General features: G+C 42.7%; 2 protein-coding genes across 4 annotated transcripts; both read right to left on the minus strand.

Moving 5' to 3' along the window:
* Positions 1 to 22: 22 nt before the first annotated feature.
* cabp1a (calcium binding protein 1a) lies at positions 23 to 10,843 on the minus strand. Of its 2 annotated transcripts, none has more exons than XM_086313302.1 (7): positions 9,843 to 10,843; positions 3,355 to 3,385; positions 1,843 to 1,986; positions 1,634 to 1,743; positions 1,481 to 1,555; positions 1,307 to 1,379; positions 23 to 1,211 (listed from the first exon to the last, which is right to left on the minus strand). In XM_086313302.1, exons 1-7 carry the CDS (start codon positions 10,578 to 10,580, stop codon positions 1,186 to 1,188), a joined length of 1,197 nt encoding a protein of 398 aa, XP_086169428.1. In that variant the 5' UTR covers positions 10,581 to 10,843; the 3' UTR covers positions 23 to 1,185. The 2 variants fall into 2 exon arrangements, with proteins under 2 accessions (XP_086169428.1, XP_086169429.1); XM_086313303.1 differs by lacking the exon at positions 9,843 to 10,843 and adding an exon at positions 7,634 to 8,375.
* A 2,218-nt stretch (positions 10,844 to 13,061) lies between these two features.
* asphd2 (aspartate beta-hydroxylase domain containing 2) lies at positions 13,062 to 19,445 on the minus strand. 2 transcript variants are annotated; one of them, XM_086313306.1, is made up of 4 exons: positions 19,126 to 19,445; positions 16,839 to 18,055; positions 16,270 to 16,383; positions 13,062 to 16,102 (listed from the first exon to the last, which is right to left on the minus strand). In XM_086313306.1, exons 2-4 carry the CDS (start codon positions 17,701 to 17,703, stop codon positions 15,972 to 15,974), a joined length of 1,110 nt encoding a protein of 369 aa, XP_086169432.1. In that variant the 5' UTR covers positions 17,704 to 18,055; positions 19,126 to 19,445; the 3' UTR covers positions 13,062 to 15,971. The 2 variants fall into 2 exon arrangements, with proteins under 2 accessions (XP_086169432.1, XP_086169431.1); XM_086313305.1 differs by having other exon boundaries at positions 19,122 to 19,445.
* Between the last annotated feature and the right edge of the window lie 1,162 nt (positions 19,446 to 20,607).

The raw sequence follows: 20,607 nt of genomic DNA on the forward strand, positions 1-20,607 counted from the left end.
ACTGAAATAATCTGTTGTCATGTTTTCATTTTGATCGAAATATCAAACTAAAGACAGCAACACATTTTCCTTGGCAACATCACCACAATAAAAGGGGCTCAAATGTAAACACCTTTTATTCTTCTACAGTTAACTTGGCGGCTATTTTGTTTACTTTGTTAGACAGGAATGCAAATGTGCATACTGAATGTAATAAATGTCTTTGGCATGCATAGAATTTTCTTTTGACAGCACTGACATGTGGAGCATTACCACAAATACAATCATTGAGACACCGACAGACAGTACATTTACAACGTTATCACATCCACTGTAAATACGCTTCATATACGTTATTTCTACTGTGTAATCCCAGACAGGGCAAGGTGTTTCTTAAAAGAGAAAAACAATCTTGACATTGGCAGGATAGTGTCAGTTTGGCTCCACGGATTTAAAAGCTGTGCATCTTGTTCTTCTATAAATATTTCATCTGCCCTTCATCCCAGACAAGTGAATAACATACATGAAAAGTATTTATATTCAGCAGCTCATTATCATCAGTCTACTGAACTGCATGTCACACAGTGGTGCATTTTATCAGACTTTAACTGGCACAGTGAAAAACCACAGATGGTCACACAGTTAGGATACACAGTTAGGACATTGCCACCACATGGTTTCCTCGGTGGAGCACCAATGTCACACAAAGGTCGTTCTGGTTACAGTTTCTAATATAACACATACTGGGTGAATATATAGTGGAATTTTCAACAGTACAGTGACCTTTAACATCTTTTCTACAAACATTCGGCCTCTCATTCTGACGCCGTTGTACATCAAAGGTGACATTTTGTGAGACGCGTAATTAGACCACGTAAAGACTAAGACACCAGCGATTTATCCACAGAGGAAGTTATTAGTGTTAATTAAAGTGCAAAAAAAAAACAACCCAAACATAAATTAGGTAATCATCAGCTAGGCTACAGCGAATTCTGCCTCAGTTGAACTGGAGACTTTTCAGGAAGAACACTTATTGACTGAAAGCGTGAGGTGACGCCTTCACTCTGTAACATTCAAAGTAGTTTTATTTTCCAGTGTCATTCAGAGTTGGATGGCTCAGAAGTTCTCAGTATGTCGTCTTGTTGTAGTTAGTCTAGTGTAGAGAAGGACGTAGCTTCACATTCAGGACCGATCATTTTAATGATCTCAGCGAGACATCATCCGTACAAACTCTGAAAGGAGAGAAGAAAGAGCACGAAACTGCAACTGCAGCTCAGCCACACTCTACGCTACACCTTAAACAGGTTGTCTGAAAAGGACGTTTTACCTTCAAAGTCGACAAGTCCGTCCCCATTCAAGTCCACATCCCTTAGGATGTCTTCTACTTCCTTCAGACCAACCTGAAAAACCAAAACCAAACAGGATGGTAGCAGTGAGTAAAGCACAACAAAAAACGTCTATTTCATTAACGATAACTCTCTCGCTCTGAGCTGAACCTTACTTGTTGTCCCAACAGTTTTCTCATTGCGTCTCTGAGCTCCGACGTGCTTATGGCACCATCTCCATTAGTGTCGAACTGAAAACAACAAGCCGAGGTTCAGTATTGAAAACAGAAAAGTAGCTAATAAAACCACTTGAATCCAGACAGTCTCACCTCCCTAAATGCGTCTTTTAGCTCCTTTATTCCAATCATGTCCGCAGTTTCGGCGAGGAGTTTTGGGCCCATCAGCTCTACGAAATCCTCAAAATCAACATGACCTCCCACTTAAAAAAAAGAGAGGATTTAGTACAAATTTCAAACCTCAAAAGACACAGAGGATATAGTTATATGTGTGATGTGTATAGATGACTGCTTGTCCTTACAGTTCATGTTGATCTGTTGGCTTAGTTCTATCAGCTCCATTTCAGTTGGCATGTATCCCATGGTCCTCATGCAGTTTCCGAGATCTTTGCAGCTGATGAAACCGTCCTTGTCTTTGTCAAACTCTTTGAAAGCATCTCGGAGCTCTGTTATAAAAATAGTAACAGAAATCGTATTAGTAATTGAATTATATTGATCCCTAGATGGTATATATAAAAGATGGCTGTAAATGTACAAGTATAGAGCAAGTGGAAGGGCAAAATTGCCTTAATTATCCATTCTTACAAATGACCAGAACGGGGTGACTAATTTGATTGCACTTGATTTATGACCCCAGTAAACATGTTCCTTTTTTCAAAAATCCTAGTTTTGGGTCTCATTTATTACACTAGGATGTTCATTTAGTAAATTGTTGTCTCATTAGAAATTACATTGCTAATAAATCAAAGTACGATGTGGCGTGTTCTTGTTTTTGCTCAAAAACACCAGTCGCTCCTCACATATGGTTCAAAAAAGCAAATAATAATAATAGTCAAAATATTGAACTCAGAGCATGAATACAGTTCCCCCTGCCATCCTCAGAATCAGGTTAAAGTTCTGCCAAAACGAAGAAGAAGCGAACATGATCCAGAACACGTCTCTCTACTTTTAGCTACAACTCATTTTCACTGACTGAGGCAAAGTATGAGACAAATCAAAATTTATAATCCTTTTTGGAAAACATGGATGCTGCATCCTCTGGACTGAAGAAGTCGGGGAACATCCAGCTTGTTATCAGCACCCAGTTTAAAAGCCTGCATCTCTGACGGTATGCAGGAGCCTATAGAATTTGCAACTTGCACACCTGGAAGCGCACTGTCAATGCTGAAAGGTATATATGAGTTTTAGATCAGCAAATGGTCCAGGCATCGTCTGAATGGGATGACCTCACATATTTAAAAAATATTGGAAACATTGCAAAAGGGAAAATATGACGAAGAAGAGCCAGGACTGTTTAGCAGCTAGAATCACATATCAGACAAGAATGGGACAACATTCCTTTCCCAAAGGTCCAGCAGCTGGTCTCCTCACTTCGCAGACATTTACAGTGTTGTTAAAAGTAGAGGGGATGCGACATAGTGGTAAACATGGCATTGTCCCAACTTTTTTGAGATGTGTTGCTGCTATTAAATTTAAAATGAGTTCATATTTTTTCTTAAAATTATCCATTTCCTCAGTTTAAACATTTGACATGTTTTCCATGTTCTGTTGTGAATATAATATTTGTTTATTAGATGTGCATTTTGTTTTTATTTACATTTTTGCACAGCGGACTGGGGTTGTAGCGTCTGTGCATTGATCTGTACTCTAGCCCTTTCATTTGCACGTTGTTTCCATTTACAAATCCTGGTAATTTTAGACTTATGTTATGAAGGATTTGAATAATTTGTTTCATCTTTTCACTCTCTGTTTTGTTTATCTTAATGGCCTCAGCAAAGAAAGAAAGTGACAGCATTAAGCAAAGGGAAACTTACCATCCATCTCTTCTGGCCTCAGCTCTCTGTCCTGTTGAGAAAAAACAGCACAAAATCAAAATTACAATCCGCGAAGAAAACATTCATCATCATCATCATCATATCAAATATTCTTCTGCATATGTGCTCTATGTAGACATACTGATGACAATGCTGTGACTTGAGTGACGCCTGACTCTAAATCAGCAGTATTTTCCATAACAGTCCGCAGACGCCAAGTAAACTTCAGCTAAAGTAAAGATGTAAGAGCAGATTGGAAACGATCTCATGTCGTGATGACCAAACTTCTGGCATAAATAGGCCAATTCCTATAAAGCATAGCTGGGAATAAAGACTCTGGAGATCATAGAAGAATGTGACTGTTTCTATTTTTTTCCTGCTTGCTTACAACGGCTTACAATGGCTTACAATAAGTGCAACCTTTAAAGGACAGAGAAAGAGGCAGACATGTCCCAGAGTCCTCAGGGGTTAACAGCAGGAGTCGTGTGAAGTCTAAACACAACACTGAGGGCTGACATTGGGCCCGAAGAGCTCTCAGATGGGAAAAAACTGACATAGAAAACAAAGAAGAAATATGAGCCCAGAGGACCAGCCAACCCAACATGAATGCACGTGCAGTCCACGAGCAAAGCCTGTGTCAATCAGTCACTGCTAATACATCAACCATTATCGGTTATCCAATATACTTATGCTACAGAAAAAGCTGAACGTCTTTGCAGCGCAACACATCAGAGCAAAACGTTTCAAAGACGCTTGTTTGTTTTATGCAAATCACCATCGCGATCAGTCACCACAGTGCAGACAGGAAAATACATGAGCTGTGGATTTTGTGTGTTCTTACAGGAATAGGTTGACATTTAAGGCAATAAAAACTTTTTGCCTTTCTTGCCAAGAGATAAATTACAATGACATCATTCTCATGTCTGTGTGATAAATATGTTGACTCAGGGGGGAAACAGCTAGCCTCAATCTGTCTGAAAGTAGCAAAATCCACCTATCACCCTCTAAAACTCACAAACTAACATATCACACCCTTTTCTTTACAGTGTGTTGAAGTGCACTTGCTGCTCTAGCAATAGTATAGCAAATAACCTCTCTAAAAGGGGACCTATTATGTTTATTCCAGCTCTATATGTTTGTTGGACTCAGCTGGAGTGGTTGTGAATAATTCAGTTAAAAAAAAAACCTTGTTTATCTCAGAAAAAGAGTTTTTACAGCAGTCTGAAGCCTGAGGTTTTAGCCACAAGGATTACTTCTACACACACCGTTCAACACCTTGTTAACACAGACATCTAATCAGCCAACCACAAGGTTGTTTGTACCAGAGGTTGATCTGGGTATTTTAGAAACAGCTGATCTGCTGGGATTTTCCCCACACAACTGTGTTTTATGTGGTTCGCTTTATAGATACTGGTCTGAAAAAGAGAAAATATGCAGTAAGCCGTAGTTCTCTGGATGAAAACACCTTATTGATTACACAGGCCAGAGGAGAATCCCCAGACTGCTTCAAGCTGATAGGAAGGCGACAAAAACTCAAATAAAAACTTGTTATAACCAAGCTATGCAGAAGAGCATCTCTGAATGCACATGTAGAAGACCACACTGGGGGCCACTCAGGTCAGCTTAGAACAGGAAACTGAGGGTACAGTTTACACAGACTCACCAAAATTGTGCAACAGAAGACTGGAAAAACCGTGCCTGACATGACGGGCCATGATTTCTGCTGTGAAATTTAGATAGTAAGATCAGAATTTGGCCTAAACAACATGGATGAAAGCATGGATCCATCCTATGTTGTATTAAAGGTTCAGGCTGGTGGTGTAATGGTGGAAGGAATTTGAATATATTAATGTATTTTCTTGGCTCACTTTTGGGTCCTTTGGGACCAAATGAGCATATAATCACCACAGCCTACCTGAGTATTGCACATTGTGCCCATTTTCTGATGGCTGCTTCCAGCAGGTAACACACCATACCAAAAAGCTCAAATCATGTCAAACTGGTTTATTGAACATGAACATGAGTTTACTGTAGTCAGATAGCCTCCTCAGACACCAGATAGCAATCCATAAGAGCACTATTAGGATGTGGAGAAACAGGAGACTCTCATCACGGATGTGCGACGGACAAATCTTCAGCAACTGTGTGATGTTCTCATCTTAATATGGATCAAAATCTCTGACTTCCCCACACCTTGATGAATCTGTGCCATAAAGAATTAAATCAGTTCTGACTCAAAAGTGAGTCCAACTTGAACTAGCAATGTCTACACTACATATACACATTATCCATCTATTTTCTTCTGCTCATCAAATTCAGAGTTGTAGGGGCTGAGGCTCATCCCAGCTGTCACAGGGCAAGAGGCAGGATACACCCTAACCCTGGACGGATTGGCAGACTGCTGCAAGAATAACACATAGAGATAAACAACCAATTACATCTACAGTCACTTTAGAATCAACAATTAACTGAACCTCATTCATGCTTTTGGACTGTGGGAGAAAGCTAGAGTACCTAGAGAAAACATACAAACTCCACACAGAAAGACCCCAAGCTGGATTCAAACCCACAACCCTCTTTTTATGAGGTAACAGCGCCAGCCACCATGCCACCTCTATACACTATACTGCAAAAATGGAAAAGCATAATAGGCCCCCCTTAAAACCACAACATGCCCCCCTTTTAATACTTTTTTATATGGATCGAGTAAACAAGCTGCAGCACGTTAATTAATGGAAGCTTAAGCAGTGCTGGGAGGCGTATGCTGTTATCTTTGGACAGGAACAGGCTTGATGTTTGCCCTTCTTTTTAAATCTTGGCACTAAGCTAACTAATCCAGCTCCAGCTACACATTAACCTGACAAGCGGAGCAGTATGTCAGAATGCTGCTGTAATATTTTGTGCACTCACTGCACAAACATGCAGATTTTTGATGTTAAAGCGAGAACAAGAGAGACAGAGAAAAGGTGTGTCTGCATTGCTACAGCTGGTTGTCCACGTGTGACACATGTTTGGACTGTTGTTGGGTTACATGCATTGCATTTAATCTTTCTGACCTTCTTCTTCACCAGTGAATTCCAAGCTTATAGCTGAAAATGATGTACAATTAAGTTGCAGCTTCTTTAATAATTGCAGAAATGACAGCTTCTCTGACAGGAAGGAGTCATTAAAGAGAATTTTTGTCCAGACTTACGTACAGCCTGCCTGCACTTTGCCATGCCTTTACTCAGGAAGACACAGGATTGTCCCAGTATGTTGCTCACGAGAACGCAGTTTTGTGTCACCGAAACAATGGAGTCCTGATAAGACCCAAGATACCCAGACTGGCCCATCTCCTCACAGGACAGCACCACTCTGACTCTCCGCTCAGCATCCTGGAGCATCTTTCCAGAGGGGTGCAGAGACACAGCAGAATGGAACAAAGATACAAGTTGAGAGGGGAATCGTGAGCTCTTATGAGAAAGTCACTATAGACCTCCTGTATACTTTGAGGGATGACACAGCTGAGCTTTGCAGAGTAGAATAATACTATCTAAGAATTATATATCAGTGCCTGTGTGTGTGTGTGTGTGTGTGGTGGTGGTGGTGGGGTGCAAGTGTGTATACAATAGAAACAATGTGGAAAATATGAAGACACGACTGAAAGGTAAATACATCAATAAACCAGCATGCTGCCAACTTTCCACTCATCGTTCATAACAGTTTACTCGCCACATTTTACGGACTGGCACCTCACACCTATACAGTGTCACTGGAACAGTAAACACACACACAGAAGCAGAGAAAAGGCAAGTGAAAGCACCGGGGAAGAGGTTACACATATACTGATCACAGACAGACATCACAACATCATGTCTTCTACAGGAAAGCAGTTCTGGATGGTAACAAAGATCTGCAAGTTTCTGAAACCATCAACCTGACTTGAGTTTAACAAACTATACTCCAGAGCAAGGTTACAAAGCAGTGCAGTGCACGCACATCTGCAGAATTAAACATCAAACTCTGTTCTTTTTTCTTTCTTTTGTTTTTTCTGTGTGTGTGTGTGTGTGTGTGTGTGGAGGAGGGGGGCTAAAAATGAGTATTCATCTAATTAATAATTAGGTGCATGCTTCTTGCATTACCATGAGCATTTGCAATAAAATAAACAGAAACAACTGCAGAAAACTATGCACCACCTATGCAGCAGTACAGTCTGCTTCCAAGTTGCAAGTGCTACTGTAGCTAGTACAAGAGCTATGAAGGAAGCTGAGAAAGGCAGAGTGCAGCAGCACGGGCTTACCGTTCTCAGAGGCCAGTCTAAGCAGTTTCCCATACCAAAGGAAAGAAGAGGCACCGAAAAGGACCATGTGGGCCTTCTCTCCGTTAAGCTTGCACTCTGGGTTCTGAGAGGAGTGTAAACTCTGGTTTCAACAAGACCCATGAAGCCTGGGCTTCTAACCTGTTCCTACAGCCGAATGAGAAACTGTGAAGGATGCTGTTCTGGACTGTGGAGTGTAGCAAAAGCAAGACCAGCAATGATATGGAAAGAGTGAGAGAGAGTTGTGGGGGTAGGGGTAGAACATAAACGAGGGCGGGAAGTGGATGGACCAAAGAAGGAAACAGAATTATGCAAGGAAAAGAAGACATGTGAGCAATATTTCACCTGACTGTCACACTAACCAGACTACTATAAACAGCACGGACAGCTCCAAACAGATTAACAGACCTCCAAACACGAGAATAAATGAGAGAAATGGCGTAAACTTTCCTACAGCAAAACACAACAAAGCATTAACAAATGTAAAGTAAACCTTTACGTCATGGGTTGCATGCACTCTGGGAGGGTTTTGGAAAATCTGTAGCAGGCAAGTTTGGAGGAACATTCTGTGATGACCTATTTACAGCTTTGTTTTCCTCCTTGGATGAACTCTCACTCCAGAACAGTTTGTCAATGTCCAGCCTTCAGATTACATTTGAATTCATTTATGGCCTTTTTATATTTTATGAATTTTGATTTTTTTTTTTTCTTTCTCTGCCTTCCACCCACTCACCCACCCACACACACACCCACACATCATCCTTTGCCCTCTGCAGGCTAGAGGAAGGTCATGCTGACCTACAGCAGCCACATGGAAGAGACACATATAGAAAGACTGTGAGTGGCAGGAATACTGTCAACATGTAGTCCAGCCATTGCAGTTAAATGTATATCTACATGTGTAAGTGCTCATTTTCATGTGTGTTTCTCTTCTGTGCTGCAATCAGTGCAATGTAAATCCTGCTTACTTTGTATGTACTACCAGAGGCACCATGCGTTGGTATTGCTCAAACCATGCGTTACAGCATCGTTGCTTCTGTAGCTGTCTCATCAAAGCCCCCTTTCAGGTCATGCTAATGTTTTCATAGAACTGCTCACAGACTGACTCACGGGTTATTTGTAGAAATGGCTTTTGTACTACAAAGCAATAGAAAATGTTTCTCTGGAAGCCACAAAGGTTGATCTCCATGTTCCGGTGCTGAGCTTATTTTACGACTGAGATCGGCCTATTTTGGCAACGTATGTAAATCACTCCCTGATTCATAATCTGACTAAAACCCAAACACTATAAAAGCAGCAAATAAACTCTTGGCCTTTGTGGAAGAGAAAGAAGAGGAAAATGTCCTCAGTAAACATCATTACCAGCAGTTTAAGCAGCAAGCTGGAGCTTAGTTCGGATTTTTCAGTGTAAAATGAAACCTGGCTGCTTTTATACATACCCCCCCCCCCCCCCCCCCCCCCAACACACACACACACACACACACACACACACACACACACACCAAAATGAGCACTGATAAAAATCCAAGCACATTAGGCTGAACTCCTTTCTTCTGTATAAATAGATTTGTCGCCCAAAATAGAAGCCCCCTCATCATCAGCAGGAACATCAATTTTATTTCCTTCAGTCACAAAACAGAAAACGCAGCAGTGTGCCTGACAGACTGATGCTGGAACATGAATGAGTTCCCTCCCCCCTATTTTTTCCTTTGAACAAATACACATTAACACATGTGAGATTTTCACCTCTCTGATGTTGGACCATACAGGACTGAGCAAACCTGTAGGAGGAAGAACTGTAAAATTATATAAGAAATGAGATGTTTAGATGAAGCTTTTTCTTGTACGTCCAGCAGTGTCAGTGTTTGCTGACAGCATCACAGGACACACACAGGACTCAAGGGAAGCCACATGTACACTTCACTGCTTCATATCTGTGTGCACCTCATGCATAAAAATATACTAACAACAAGGCGGCCTTCAGCAGAGAAGCCTCAGAAATCAATGCAGATATAGTCTTTTTTTAAAAAAAGGTTTCTAGTAGGGTTAAAAAAAAGAATAATCATTTTCATACAGGTTATGGAAATGGGGTGTCACTGTCACAGCGTGTAAAATGACATTTACCCAGCTGTTGTGTTCTAACTGAGACCACACTACTGCTTTAATTCTCCCGTATATTTCAGGGCCTTACCTGCCCAAAGAGTGAATTGAGGATGGTGCGTAAATTAATATCTGATGCAGAAGAAGCAGCGCTGGACCTCCGAGAGCGACGAGAAGACCTGCTGGACAGCGGGACCAGGGAGTAAGAGGACGGGGATGGACTGCTGACCTGACCGCCGCTGTTGGCCGCACTGGCCCCGTTGCGGTCCCTCGGCTCGCAGAGGGGAACCCTGTCGTCATTGCTGTCCGACAGAGAGGGCACCCTGGGGACCGCGCGGGAGTGCGTGTGACAGCGACGGGGATGCTCCGGTTCGTCCGGTCCCGCTGCTGCCGGACGCTCGTCTCGGTTGTGCTTCCTGCGGTGGTGGTGACGGTGTTTTGATGTCCTGGAGCGCTCCCTCACACTTCGGCCTGCATCTCCGTTCGGCTCCGGCGGAGCGGAAACTTGGCTGTGAGGAGCATGTGACTTGCACTTGCCCCGAGTGGCTGCATTATTACTACTGTCCTGGCTGCCGACGAGGGAGGGATGGCACAGGGGTCTCCGGGCACTGACGTCGCACTCGGCCGACCAGAAGGATTCCTCGGCTTTGCTGCTGCTGCTCAGAAGCGCGGCGGGACGCTGGTTGTGATGCTGATGGTGGTGCTGATGGTGGTGCTGACTTCTCTGGCTTTCTGCCGTGTGCTCTGGGAGGTGTGTCGGTCTCCTCGCGGCCGAAGACGATTTCAGTAAGGAGGTCGTGGAATCAGATTTTGGAAAGGGGGTGCTCATCGCGGCGAATCTGGTCCGGTCTCTGTGTGCGGGCTGCTCATCGACACCATTTGCCGTTTTCTCTCCATTGTCGACACATATTCTCCCGCAGAGCCCGCTCGCTTCAAGTTGAGCTACCACCTGATTGCTGTGCGGCAGCGGTGCCGGAGCGCGCACAGACAGTGGAATAGAGGCTGCAGAGCGCGTCACCTTCTCATTGATGTGAATGTCTGTTTGTGTGACATCGGCTGTGATGTAGGTGAGGATGGTAGTATCCCAAGACAACACGGTGCTCTAGTTTTCAGTGAGAAAATAACAGATACTAATCTGCTCCTTAAATTTGAATTCAAAGACTCTAAAAATAATAACGTGAACTGAAACAGGTGGAGAATAAATATCACAGGAGCTTTAATTAATGACAGAACTACGCATTTGGATAATATTTACCTAAAACTGAGAAAGTGGCTATTCTGCACCATCAGGGGCGTGGCTAGAGCGGGTGTGGTTCAAATTTGTTTTTGGCCAGCATCCTCGAAAATTATGTAATGGTCAAGGTGGTGGGAGGGGGTGTCGGGATCTGGATCCACCTCGTCCTAAATATAAAACTTTAAACCCTATAAAAAGTTATGTTGCTAATGTTTTATTAATGTAAACTGCCCAAACAAACAATCAACAGAGGAAGAAGGAATAAAAAGAAAGCATTATTATGCACCGTAAGCTCTTATGTAAAACAAAAGACTATTCAAGTTTTGAAAATTGAACTCCCCCGCACATGTCTCACAGTGGTTTGCGCCGTTGTCTAACTGTTTTACTCTGAAAAGTTGAGTGTTAGACAAAGGAAGTGTGAGACCCTACACTTTCTGCCACATAGGCAGATAAACATATTTACACATTTCGATATGGATTTGGATTGTCTTCCTGTTGCGTCATTGTGACCACCAAAAGGAACTCATTGCAATAAAGTAGCATTTTTATAGCATTGTTCTAGAGTTACTGACCAATCACAGGAGTTTGGACTGCAAGCCAGATTTAACCTCACTGATACAATGTTATATACTATATAAACTTTAGGTACTTTGTTTATCTCATTATGGGAAAAGCATGGACTGTGGGAGGAAGCAGATTACCCACAGGAAACTCATGGAGGAAGAACATGCAAACTTCACAGAGAGAGGCCCCAGCCAGGTCTCAAACCAGGAACTTCAGTGCAGTGAGTGACAGTAGCTGGCAAGGGTTAGCACACTTTACTCACAGCAAGACGGGAAGGTTCCTGGTTTGAATTATAAGATTTTTTGTATGTTTTTGCACTTACCTGCTTATTATTGAATTTTTCTTTGACTCAGTGACATCAGTGCAGTGCATATATCTTTTATCCACTGATAATCCTTGTTTGTATATATGTTGCTTACATTTCAATAACTATATAATCTTAAAGGTGGTCTAACCTTCCACCAACATCAACTATTACTGCACAGACTACTATGACAATGTTGTGCCTATGAAGGGTGCAGCTTAGACAACCACTGTGTTTCCTGTTCTGTGGCATTGGCATCAGGCCTTGAACAATCAGAGCTATAAAGCCCACGTATGGAAACACGAATGAAACTTTAGAGAGGTACTACAAATACAAACCACACTGATCTACCGTGTTGTGCAAAAGTCTTGAGCTATCACTCATTTCTTTATATTTTGCCAGGAGAAGGGGAAATAGATGTAGTATTTAATTGAAACGTGTGCAAATATACATATAAATACAGTATATAAGGCAAAAATAGGATTTGTACAATTCTAACAAGCTTGAAAGTCAGTATTTGGTATGACCGCCTTTATTTGTTAACTCAGCCTGAACTCTCTTCTTGTCATGTCTTTAGGTGGTCTTCAAGAAAATACATGGGAAATCGGAAGAAATTGTGTTTTTGTGACAGACTGCTAGTAATAAAGTGGCTGTTTGCTAAGCTGTCTGTTATACTTGAGTTATGTGCCTCTCTGGTCAGAAACAAGCACTGTACTGAATATGAGTGAAAAAGCAGCCAATGTCCAAAGAAAAACTTTGAATGACCTTCAGAAAGCCTGGACCACTTTAAAAATTACACGAAAGTTTGACTGCTTAGAAACAAAATATAGACATGAGAGATGGCTCAAGACTTTTGGACAGCACTGTATAGGAGACACACAATTTTTTTTCATTTGAAATTTTTGCATTGTGGCACAGTGTTTCTGACTTGACATCATATACAAGTAACAAGTTTGAAAGGAAATAACTGTCACAAGCAGAAACCGGAGCAGTGACAACATTGTTGCACTGGTATGCCTCCTTGTGCCAAAAGTATAAAACTGCATCTAGATGACAACAGGGAACAAACTCTTGCTTTATGTTGTGCAAGTAAAAAACCATAAGACTTTATCCTTCACACAAGTTTTCTCTAGCAAATTGAAGCCTACCTCCGACTCACATCTGTAACTCCTGCGTGCAAGTGAGAATTCAGACACCAGCTGGTTAAATAAGATACTCGACCATTTATTAAATGTACAGAAATACTGTTCAAAATTCACACAAGAAGGTGTCAAACAACAAATCCTCAGTCCAAATGTAAACAAAACGGTTGCCCCATCATCATGTAGAAAGCTTTAGGAATGACAGTTTTCATTCTCTAAGATGGATTAACAGCGCTCATGATTCGAACCCAATCACTGACAGCTGAGCGTCAGCGTCATCCGATGCCGTCGACAGCTCGGAAATGATCACGCCTTTGTAAACATTAGAACTGATGGGTACCTTGAATTGCAGTGGACTAGTAAAGCTGCTGAAGACTCATTTTCACTAGCTTTTAGACTGTGCACATATATCCATCAAGTGCTGTTAAAGAGTTAAGACTGTGGCCTTGAGAATAGATACAGTGCTGCAAAATTACAGTGATTGAAAGAAAAGGGAAATATAAACCCATCACAGAACATCAGAGCTTTACTTTATAAACATTTTACAGAATATGCTAATTTAATCTATCAAAATGACGACATGGATGGCTCTTTGAAGTGGACAATGAAATGCAATCACTTTAGCTAGAAATCAGGACAACACAAAAGTCTGAAGCATCGAAGACAATTGTTTAAAAAAAGAACAAACATCTGAGACCATTCAATTTTTTTTGCTTTTTGTGTTTTTTGTTTGTTTTTTACCTCAACCTTATTTACAGAAATACAAACCTCATATCAAATGCAACCAAATTACAAGAGTTTAGTAAATTTACCAAAAACACTTCATCTCCAGTGGTACGGCACAGGTCGACTCACACACTCGGATCTAAAAATGTGCTTGCCTAACCATGTCTTGTGAAAGCGGGGGGATGTTTCCAAAGGGGAGCACGACTGACTAGCACACCGGCAGGAGCTGGGACAGAGGCATTAGCTGCGTCTGTAAACAATCACGTCATGATCGGCATTGGACCTCAGTTAGCAAACCACACATGGATGTATCGGTTCGCCTTACTGCTGACAAGCAAAGACAACATTCCTCTGTAGCTGCTCTAACACTGTTACAGCTCTATCTGCGATCCATTTCTATTTCCGTATCTACGTAACGGCTGCCAGTTGGGTCGGAATACTACAGAAATCCAACACAGCACCCAGCTCCAAATTAGATTTCCAGAAGGATCCTGCACTGCTTATTAAATCATTTTGTACAAATGGCTGAATCTGTCTTGATGTGCGTATCACAACAGTTGGCACAGCACGCCAACAAACACCGGAGCCTTTTCTTCACCTTTACTCCATCACTAACCATGTGGTGGTTTCATATAAATTATTACAATCAATAACAATATGTTAACATTCAATAAAAAGGAAAAAGTGTGTCCTATATGTTACTATAAATGAAACCCTCTGACAGCTGAGCTGGGAATATGGCTGAATGATAAAAAGCTGAATTATCAAATCTCCCCCAGCAGAACTTCAAGCTTTTCTGAAACATACCCCCTTTATTAGATTCATCAGGTCGGATCCCCCTTTTGCCTTTCATCGTAGCACAGATTCAACAAGGTGCTCTCAGAGAATTTGGTCCATATTGACATGATAGCATCACACTGTTGCTGTAGATTTGGCACGTCCATGACTACTCTCTTGTTTCTCTACATCCCAGAGGTGTTCTTTTGGATTGAGCTCTGGTGAATGTGGAGGTCATTTGAGTACAGTGAACCTAGAGTTTCTAAAATCCTCACACTAGCCTTTCTGGCACACAACAAACATGACACTTTCAATTTATTAAATCACCTTTCTTTCCATTCTGAAGCTCAGTTTGAACACACAGAGGCTGCCTCGATTATGCCATGCGAGTGGCTAATATGATCTGGGTTCATGAGCAAATGAATAAGTGTACCTAATAAACTGGACAGTGAGTGTACACTACACTATATATAAAAAACTGGTATTGCCAAAATAAACACAGTCAAAGGTTTAAATAATGAGGCAAAGTTATGGAAAAGTAATCAGTTTAGGGCAGAGGTTCAGCATTCACACAGCTCTAAATGCTTTGCTCCCAAAGGTTTTTTGTACTATTTTGCTCGACTGACATCATCTCGACAAGGTTTTCCTTATTTGGTCACCTTAGGCACAGATAGAACTGTGGCTCTTAAAAATGGCTTGCTTCAAACAGACGGAGTGTGACTCGTAAAAGACAAATAAAGGATGTGTTCAACAATGACACTCTAGCAGTGTTACAGAAAAATATTATGAAGTTAAAAATGAGTTAACAGATGTTGGCTGTCACCAATTGCCTTTCTTAAGGCCTCGAAGGAAGCGAGGGGTCTTTAATTCATGCAGAATGACTTCACTTCTTTGGGACATAACAGGTCAGACTGACTTATGGACCGACGTGTGCTGTGAAAGACTTCCGCGACAGAGTGACGCGCTATTACCTGGCTCGCAAAGAGACTTTGCCCCACATTAGCATACTGCTGCTGAAATAAATGTGACGCAAGTAGAAGATAAAATCCCCAATTTTTTGCTGTTCGGTGACGTCATTCATCTGTACTCGAATAAACATTCAGTGATTCAAAATAAAGCAACACAACAGCAAGAAATGAGCCAAAAGGTCCCTGCTATGGTGTTATTACACATTAATAAAAATGGCTGCGTGCACCTACTAACCTCTATTTAAAAAAAACTTTTAAATATGGCTGCATTTTATACAATTAGACAGAGAAAAGGTGTTTGATAAAAGAGGCCCAATGTTTGGTCATGTGCTAAGAGGAATTAAGAGCAAGACTGCATGAGCTGGAGAATATGTACACAGTGAATGTGAGAGCTGGTCTGGAGGCAGGAAAAAAAGAAGAAAAAAAAAGGGCTGCTTCTCATACTACACACACCTCCCTAAATGCCATCTGTGTCTCACTTGGACACACGGCTTCTCACTCACACCTATTTCCCCTCCCTGTCCTCTAAACGGCCCGGTGTAAAAATGTAGTCCAAAGCCTGTCTCTCAGCGGCGGCCACGTTGGGGTGCCACAGGTCCACCATGAAAACCACCCTGGGGCCGTCCTCCTGGCTCCCTGCGTGCATAAAAACAAAATCGATGTTGTGAACTTAAATCTATAACAGACTCGCATTAAAAGGCTCTACATCTACCTTAGCTGCTGGATTGAATTAGGCCAATCCTCTTTTAGAATAAATAAAATGACACAGCCTAAGCCAAGATTGAATTTTAATGCCTTCTTACCCTCGTGGAAAGCCCTGTGAAGGAAGGAGTCGTCGAAAAGCAAACAGCTGCCCTCAGACCAGCACTGCGGCTCTCCACCAACCACAAGTTCACAGGAAGGGGGCACTCTGAGACCTGTCGGGAAAAAGACAAAAAAACAACAAAGTAATAAACGAGCCAATGTGTCGTTATAATAGTTAAAAAATAAATGCACTTAAAACATTTGTTTTGTTTGGATTCTACTGCGCAGGTGGCCTAATGCACAGGTCATAAAGGGCCCTGTGTCATTACAGCACGCTGCTCTAAACGCTCTCACTAAAATGACTGCATACGTAACGATAAACGTGACTGTTTAGAGCCATCTCACAGGGTACAGATGGAAAGGGAATCAAAGCTCAGCTGCATGAAAACATTTTCTAGCATAACACAACATTTTAGCCTTTTGCCTCCATGACTCAAGAGAATTCAGGTTTTCAAGAGCAGCTGATTCTCTGCGTTGTTCCTTATAAATACACTGAAATCATCTGCTGTTGCATCGGCTTAAAATTCACACTGAGACTCATTAGTTCCAGTTCAGTGAACTCTCTTACCCAGGTGGCATCGGAGCCTGACATTTGTCGGGCCGTAATGCTCGGTGATGAGCGCCCCGGGAGTCAGTACTGAGAAGCAGGCGTTCCCAAACACGTTGTTGGAGATGAAGGTGCGCAGCTGGCCCAGCACCCTCCAGGCTCGGGGACATCTCCTGACATTTAGAACCAGAGGGGTGCCTTGGTTGACCAGGTAGTAGGTCCACCACTGCCCGCGAGGAGTATTGTTGGCCTTCCACCCCGGCGGGAGGGAGGAGCCGCTGCGACCCGGAGGCTGGTGGTAGATGCTCTCGAACTCAGCCAGGAGTGCAGGGAAGCTCTGCTCAAGCAGCTCCACGTCATGTCTCTGCACTTCCCTGGAGAAGAAAGGCGCTGACGGCAGGTCGGGCAGGAAGAAGACCTCTGGCCGCTGGATGGTCGGTCGGCTGTTAAGGTACCGGCCTTGATCACGGACTCCTTTGTGCACCCTGCCCATCCCTGACCAGGTGTAGCGCTTGGCGTATTCCTGCAGGCTGTGATAGAGCCTCTGGTTCAGGCTCTCTCCAGCGCTGGTGCAGCGGAAGCACTCTGACGACTGACAGAAAGCAAAGCCGTTCTGCTCCTCCAGCATGGATCCGTGCTTTCCCTTTCCCCTGCTACGACAGTCTGAACTCATGAAGCCCCCCACCACACCTCCAATCCGTCCCGTGCCAGCTAGATACCTCCCACGCAGAGGGCTAGAGCCATGCTCCCGGCCCACCCGATAACAGTACCACATAAACAGCAGCAGCACACACATGGCTATGGCAAAAGCACAGATCTCACACTCCCTTATAGACTGCATCCCTCCAGCCACCATCTCCCTCACACTCTCTAGTGACCACTCCATTCTGGCTCGTTTCTGGGTTGCTGAATCGGTAGGAAACGCAAAACGATGATGGGGAAGGATCAGTGAATGTGTCTTTTCTTGATTGTGATTGAAAGGTGGCCGTAAACCACACACACACTCACACGCGGGGCCACGGGTCTAGTGTCAAGCAGCTCTTATCGCCCCTCCATGATGGAAACAGTCTGCTGATTCAATCTGACACGCTCGCTCTTCAGGCCCAACATTTCAGCACTTTGCAGCGAGTGAAGGTTTCTCGTTGCATGATGTCTGGCCGTGTGGTATTTCTGCTGCTGCCTCTCCTGCTCTTTCAGACAAATGCAGACAGACACCACGCCTTAGGGTTATCAGTTCTCTGGAAAACAAAGACAGAAGGGAGAGAAAAGGGGGGCCATGAGAAGACAGGAGGGTATAGAATTCACAGCAGGAGGACGGTGCCATCAGTGCGCCAAACTCTGTTTACGGTGTGACTCGTTACACTTTGCTTTGTATCTGTGTGAGACACACCTGCCTCTCTGACAAAAACTTACCATCCTGGATCCACCACATGTTAAACACAGCTGCTGGAAGTCACCCACACACTGTTGACTTCAAAACAACTGCACCCCATGCACACACACACACACAGTGAACACAATTTTGAATTCAGCCTTACACACACACCCACACACCCCTGTTCTCCTCTCTATAAAATCATGAGTCATGGGTACATCGCTGCATTTAATTCAAATTTCTCCCCTTTTCTATTTTTTTGCGCATGCACACACACGCACGCGCTCGGAAGAGTGAATTATATAAACGTAAACAGTTGCTGATACCCACCCACATTTATAATTTGGCATTCATAGGTTGCTCAGCAGGAGCTGCATAAATGGATCCTCGGGGGGAGGAAGGAGAAGGGGGAGCGGGTTCTAGTCTGTGGAATCGTATGCTGAGTATATAACAATAATAAAAAGGCTGGATTACATGAGTATGATTATATAATGATAATGGGACCGGCAGCCAGAATGCGAGGAGTGCAATGCGTCAACTGTGATCAGAACTCCAGTCTGCGCTCTCACCAAAAATGGTCGGGTAATCCTGCTCCAACAGATCCTCCCCTACATCCTGTCTGACACCATCAAGACGCCCCCACACCCCCCTACACACGCACACAGACAAACACTCGCTGCTTTTAGGACACACTGACCACCAAACCCTGCCGAGGAGAGCGATATAAAACGCTCATTCTTCCAAACACTCCACTGTTTGAATGTAATCCGAGCACTCACGGATGCTGCCACCGGGATCGAGCTGTCTACAAACTGATGCCCAAAATATTGATGAGCTGTAACGTTCCACAAGGCTCGGTAAACAAGCAGAACTAAGGTCACGTTTCCTCCCCTCTACCTGAGTGTCTGAGGCGGGTTTCAGATTCATACCTACTCAACATTCATGACTGTGGGCATGTCGAAGAGACCGGCGCACAGGTGTTTCTCCAGGCGAAGCTGCGCACCACTGCAGTGCACACGGCAGACGGATATCACTCGCCAACATCACAGGAAACAGCTCCAAAATGCACAAAAGAAGTCGTGACTGGAACCAACAACAGAAAATAAGAAAGAAACAGAAATGAGAAGCTGTTCTACCGACAGGAGGAATCTTTGTCTGGCTGTCTGTGGAGGACGGCAGCGGAGGACAGGCTTCAGATAATATTGATGTAAATACTAAAAGCTCCACCAGGGAAGCCACCCAACACAGAAAGGAAAGGAATACCCACCAATATTTCCGGTTATGACTTTCAAAGTAAAAGTCTAAAATTGTAAGCGGAGGAGGGCAGACTTTCAGTCGTAGATTCTGCTGTAAAACTGTCCCTAAACAAATAACAACAACAACAACAACAACAATTATTATTATTATTATGATAAGAGCTTCCTCATTAACCACACACTAACCTTTGTGCATAAAATTGTGTTAGCTATGTAAGATTTCAATAAATTAATTTAGGGTCTTGGCATTTTCCTCACAATGTTAAGAAAAGTAATAATTCCGAAAAAAGTAATAAATTACCGTGGCAGTAAAAGTAATATATGGGAACACCATTAACAAATGTCTTGAGATTCAATTTACTGTAGTCAGTTATTTTACTTTGAAAGAAAAACTGCCTTCCCTCTGATTTTGGTCTCTTGATTATTTTTACTTGATGGAGCTCTTCCGCATGTCTCATGGCTCGCCCATCGACTGCTGTTTAACATTTCTGGAGACATCATTTCCCAAAATGCATTGCAACTTGCCCTGATTTCACCCACAGCAGTCACAAAGCAATAGTTTGCTGGTTATAGTTTATGACAGTGCACATCAAACAACCTTTCCTGGAAGGATTCAACTCACAATCTTAAAAATTTGAGCATTTTTATTTTCTTTGAAGTCACTTTGTCGCTATGTAAATGTGTATATATGTACTCGCATTCAAGGGGTTCCAAAGTGTTTTCTTTAAACAGAACATCTGACAAACACTGACAAAAAGAAAAAAAAATTAACAGTACAGTTAGGCCCATATATATATTTGGACACTGACACAAGTTTAGTTTAGTTTTTTTTTAACCTGTTTACTGAAACATATGTTTTTTATAAGAGACCAAAGGTATTTGGACAATTGGCTCAAAGGCTATTTCATGGGCAGGTTTGGGTAATTCCTTCATTATGTCATTGTCAGTTAAGCAGATAAAAGGCTTGGAGTTGGTTTAAGGTGTGGTGCTTACATTTGGAAGATTGTGCTGTGAACAAACAACATGCAGTCAAAGGTGCGCTCAATGCAGGTGAAACAAGCCATACTTAAGCTGCAAAAACAGAAAAAACCCATTCAAGAAATTGCTACAATATTAGGGGTGGCAAAATCTATAGTTTGGTCCATGCTGTGAAATACAG

The sequence above is a fragment of the Aulonocara sp. 'chitande type north' Nkhata Bay genome, linkage group LG12, assembly GCF_057382095.1.
Source record: "Aulonocara sp. 'chitande type north' Nkhata Bay isolate Kocher_YH1m ecotype deep benthic linkage group LG12, A_spYH_male_GT1.1, whole genome shotgun sequence".
In the NCBI taxonomy this organism is placed as follows: domain Eukaryota; kingdom Metazoa; phylum Chordata; class Actinopteri; order Cichliformes; family Cichlidae; genus Aulonocara; species Aulonocara sp. 'chitande type north' Nkhata Bay.

What these genes read in the sequence shown, in the direction of transcription:
- cabp1a (XM_086313302.1), bottom strand. Translation starts at nt 10,580, where the DNA reads ATGAGCACCCCCTTTCCAAAATCTGATTCCACGACCTCCTTACTGAAA. An exon ending in TAAAAGACGCATTTAGGGAG is followed by an intron (nt 1,556 to 1,633) that starts GTGAGACTGTCT and finishes TGTTGTTTTCAG; the next exon opens with TTCGACACTAATGGAGATGG. An exon ending in GAAAACTGTTGGGACAACAA is followed by an intron (nt 1,380 to 1,480) that starts GTAAGGTTCAGC and finishes TTGGTTTTTCAG; the next exon opens with GTTGGTCTGAAGGAAGTAGA.
- asphd2 (XM_086313306.1), bottom strand. Translation starts at nt 17,703, where the DNA reads ATGGAGTGGTCACTAGAGAGTGTGAGGGAGATGGTGGCTGGAGGGATG. An exon ending in CAGGCTCCGATGCCACCTGG is followed by an intron (nt 16,384 to 16,838) that starts GTAAGAGAGTTC and finishes TTTTCCCGACAG; the next exon opens with GTCTCAGAGTGCCCCCTTCC. An exon ending in TCACAGGGCTTTCCACGAGG is followed by an intron (nt 16,103 to 16,269) that starts GTAAGAAGGCAT and finishes TTATGCACGCAG; the next exon opens with GGAGCCAGGAGGACGGCCCC.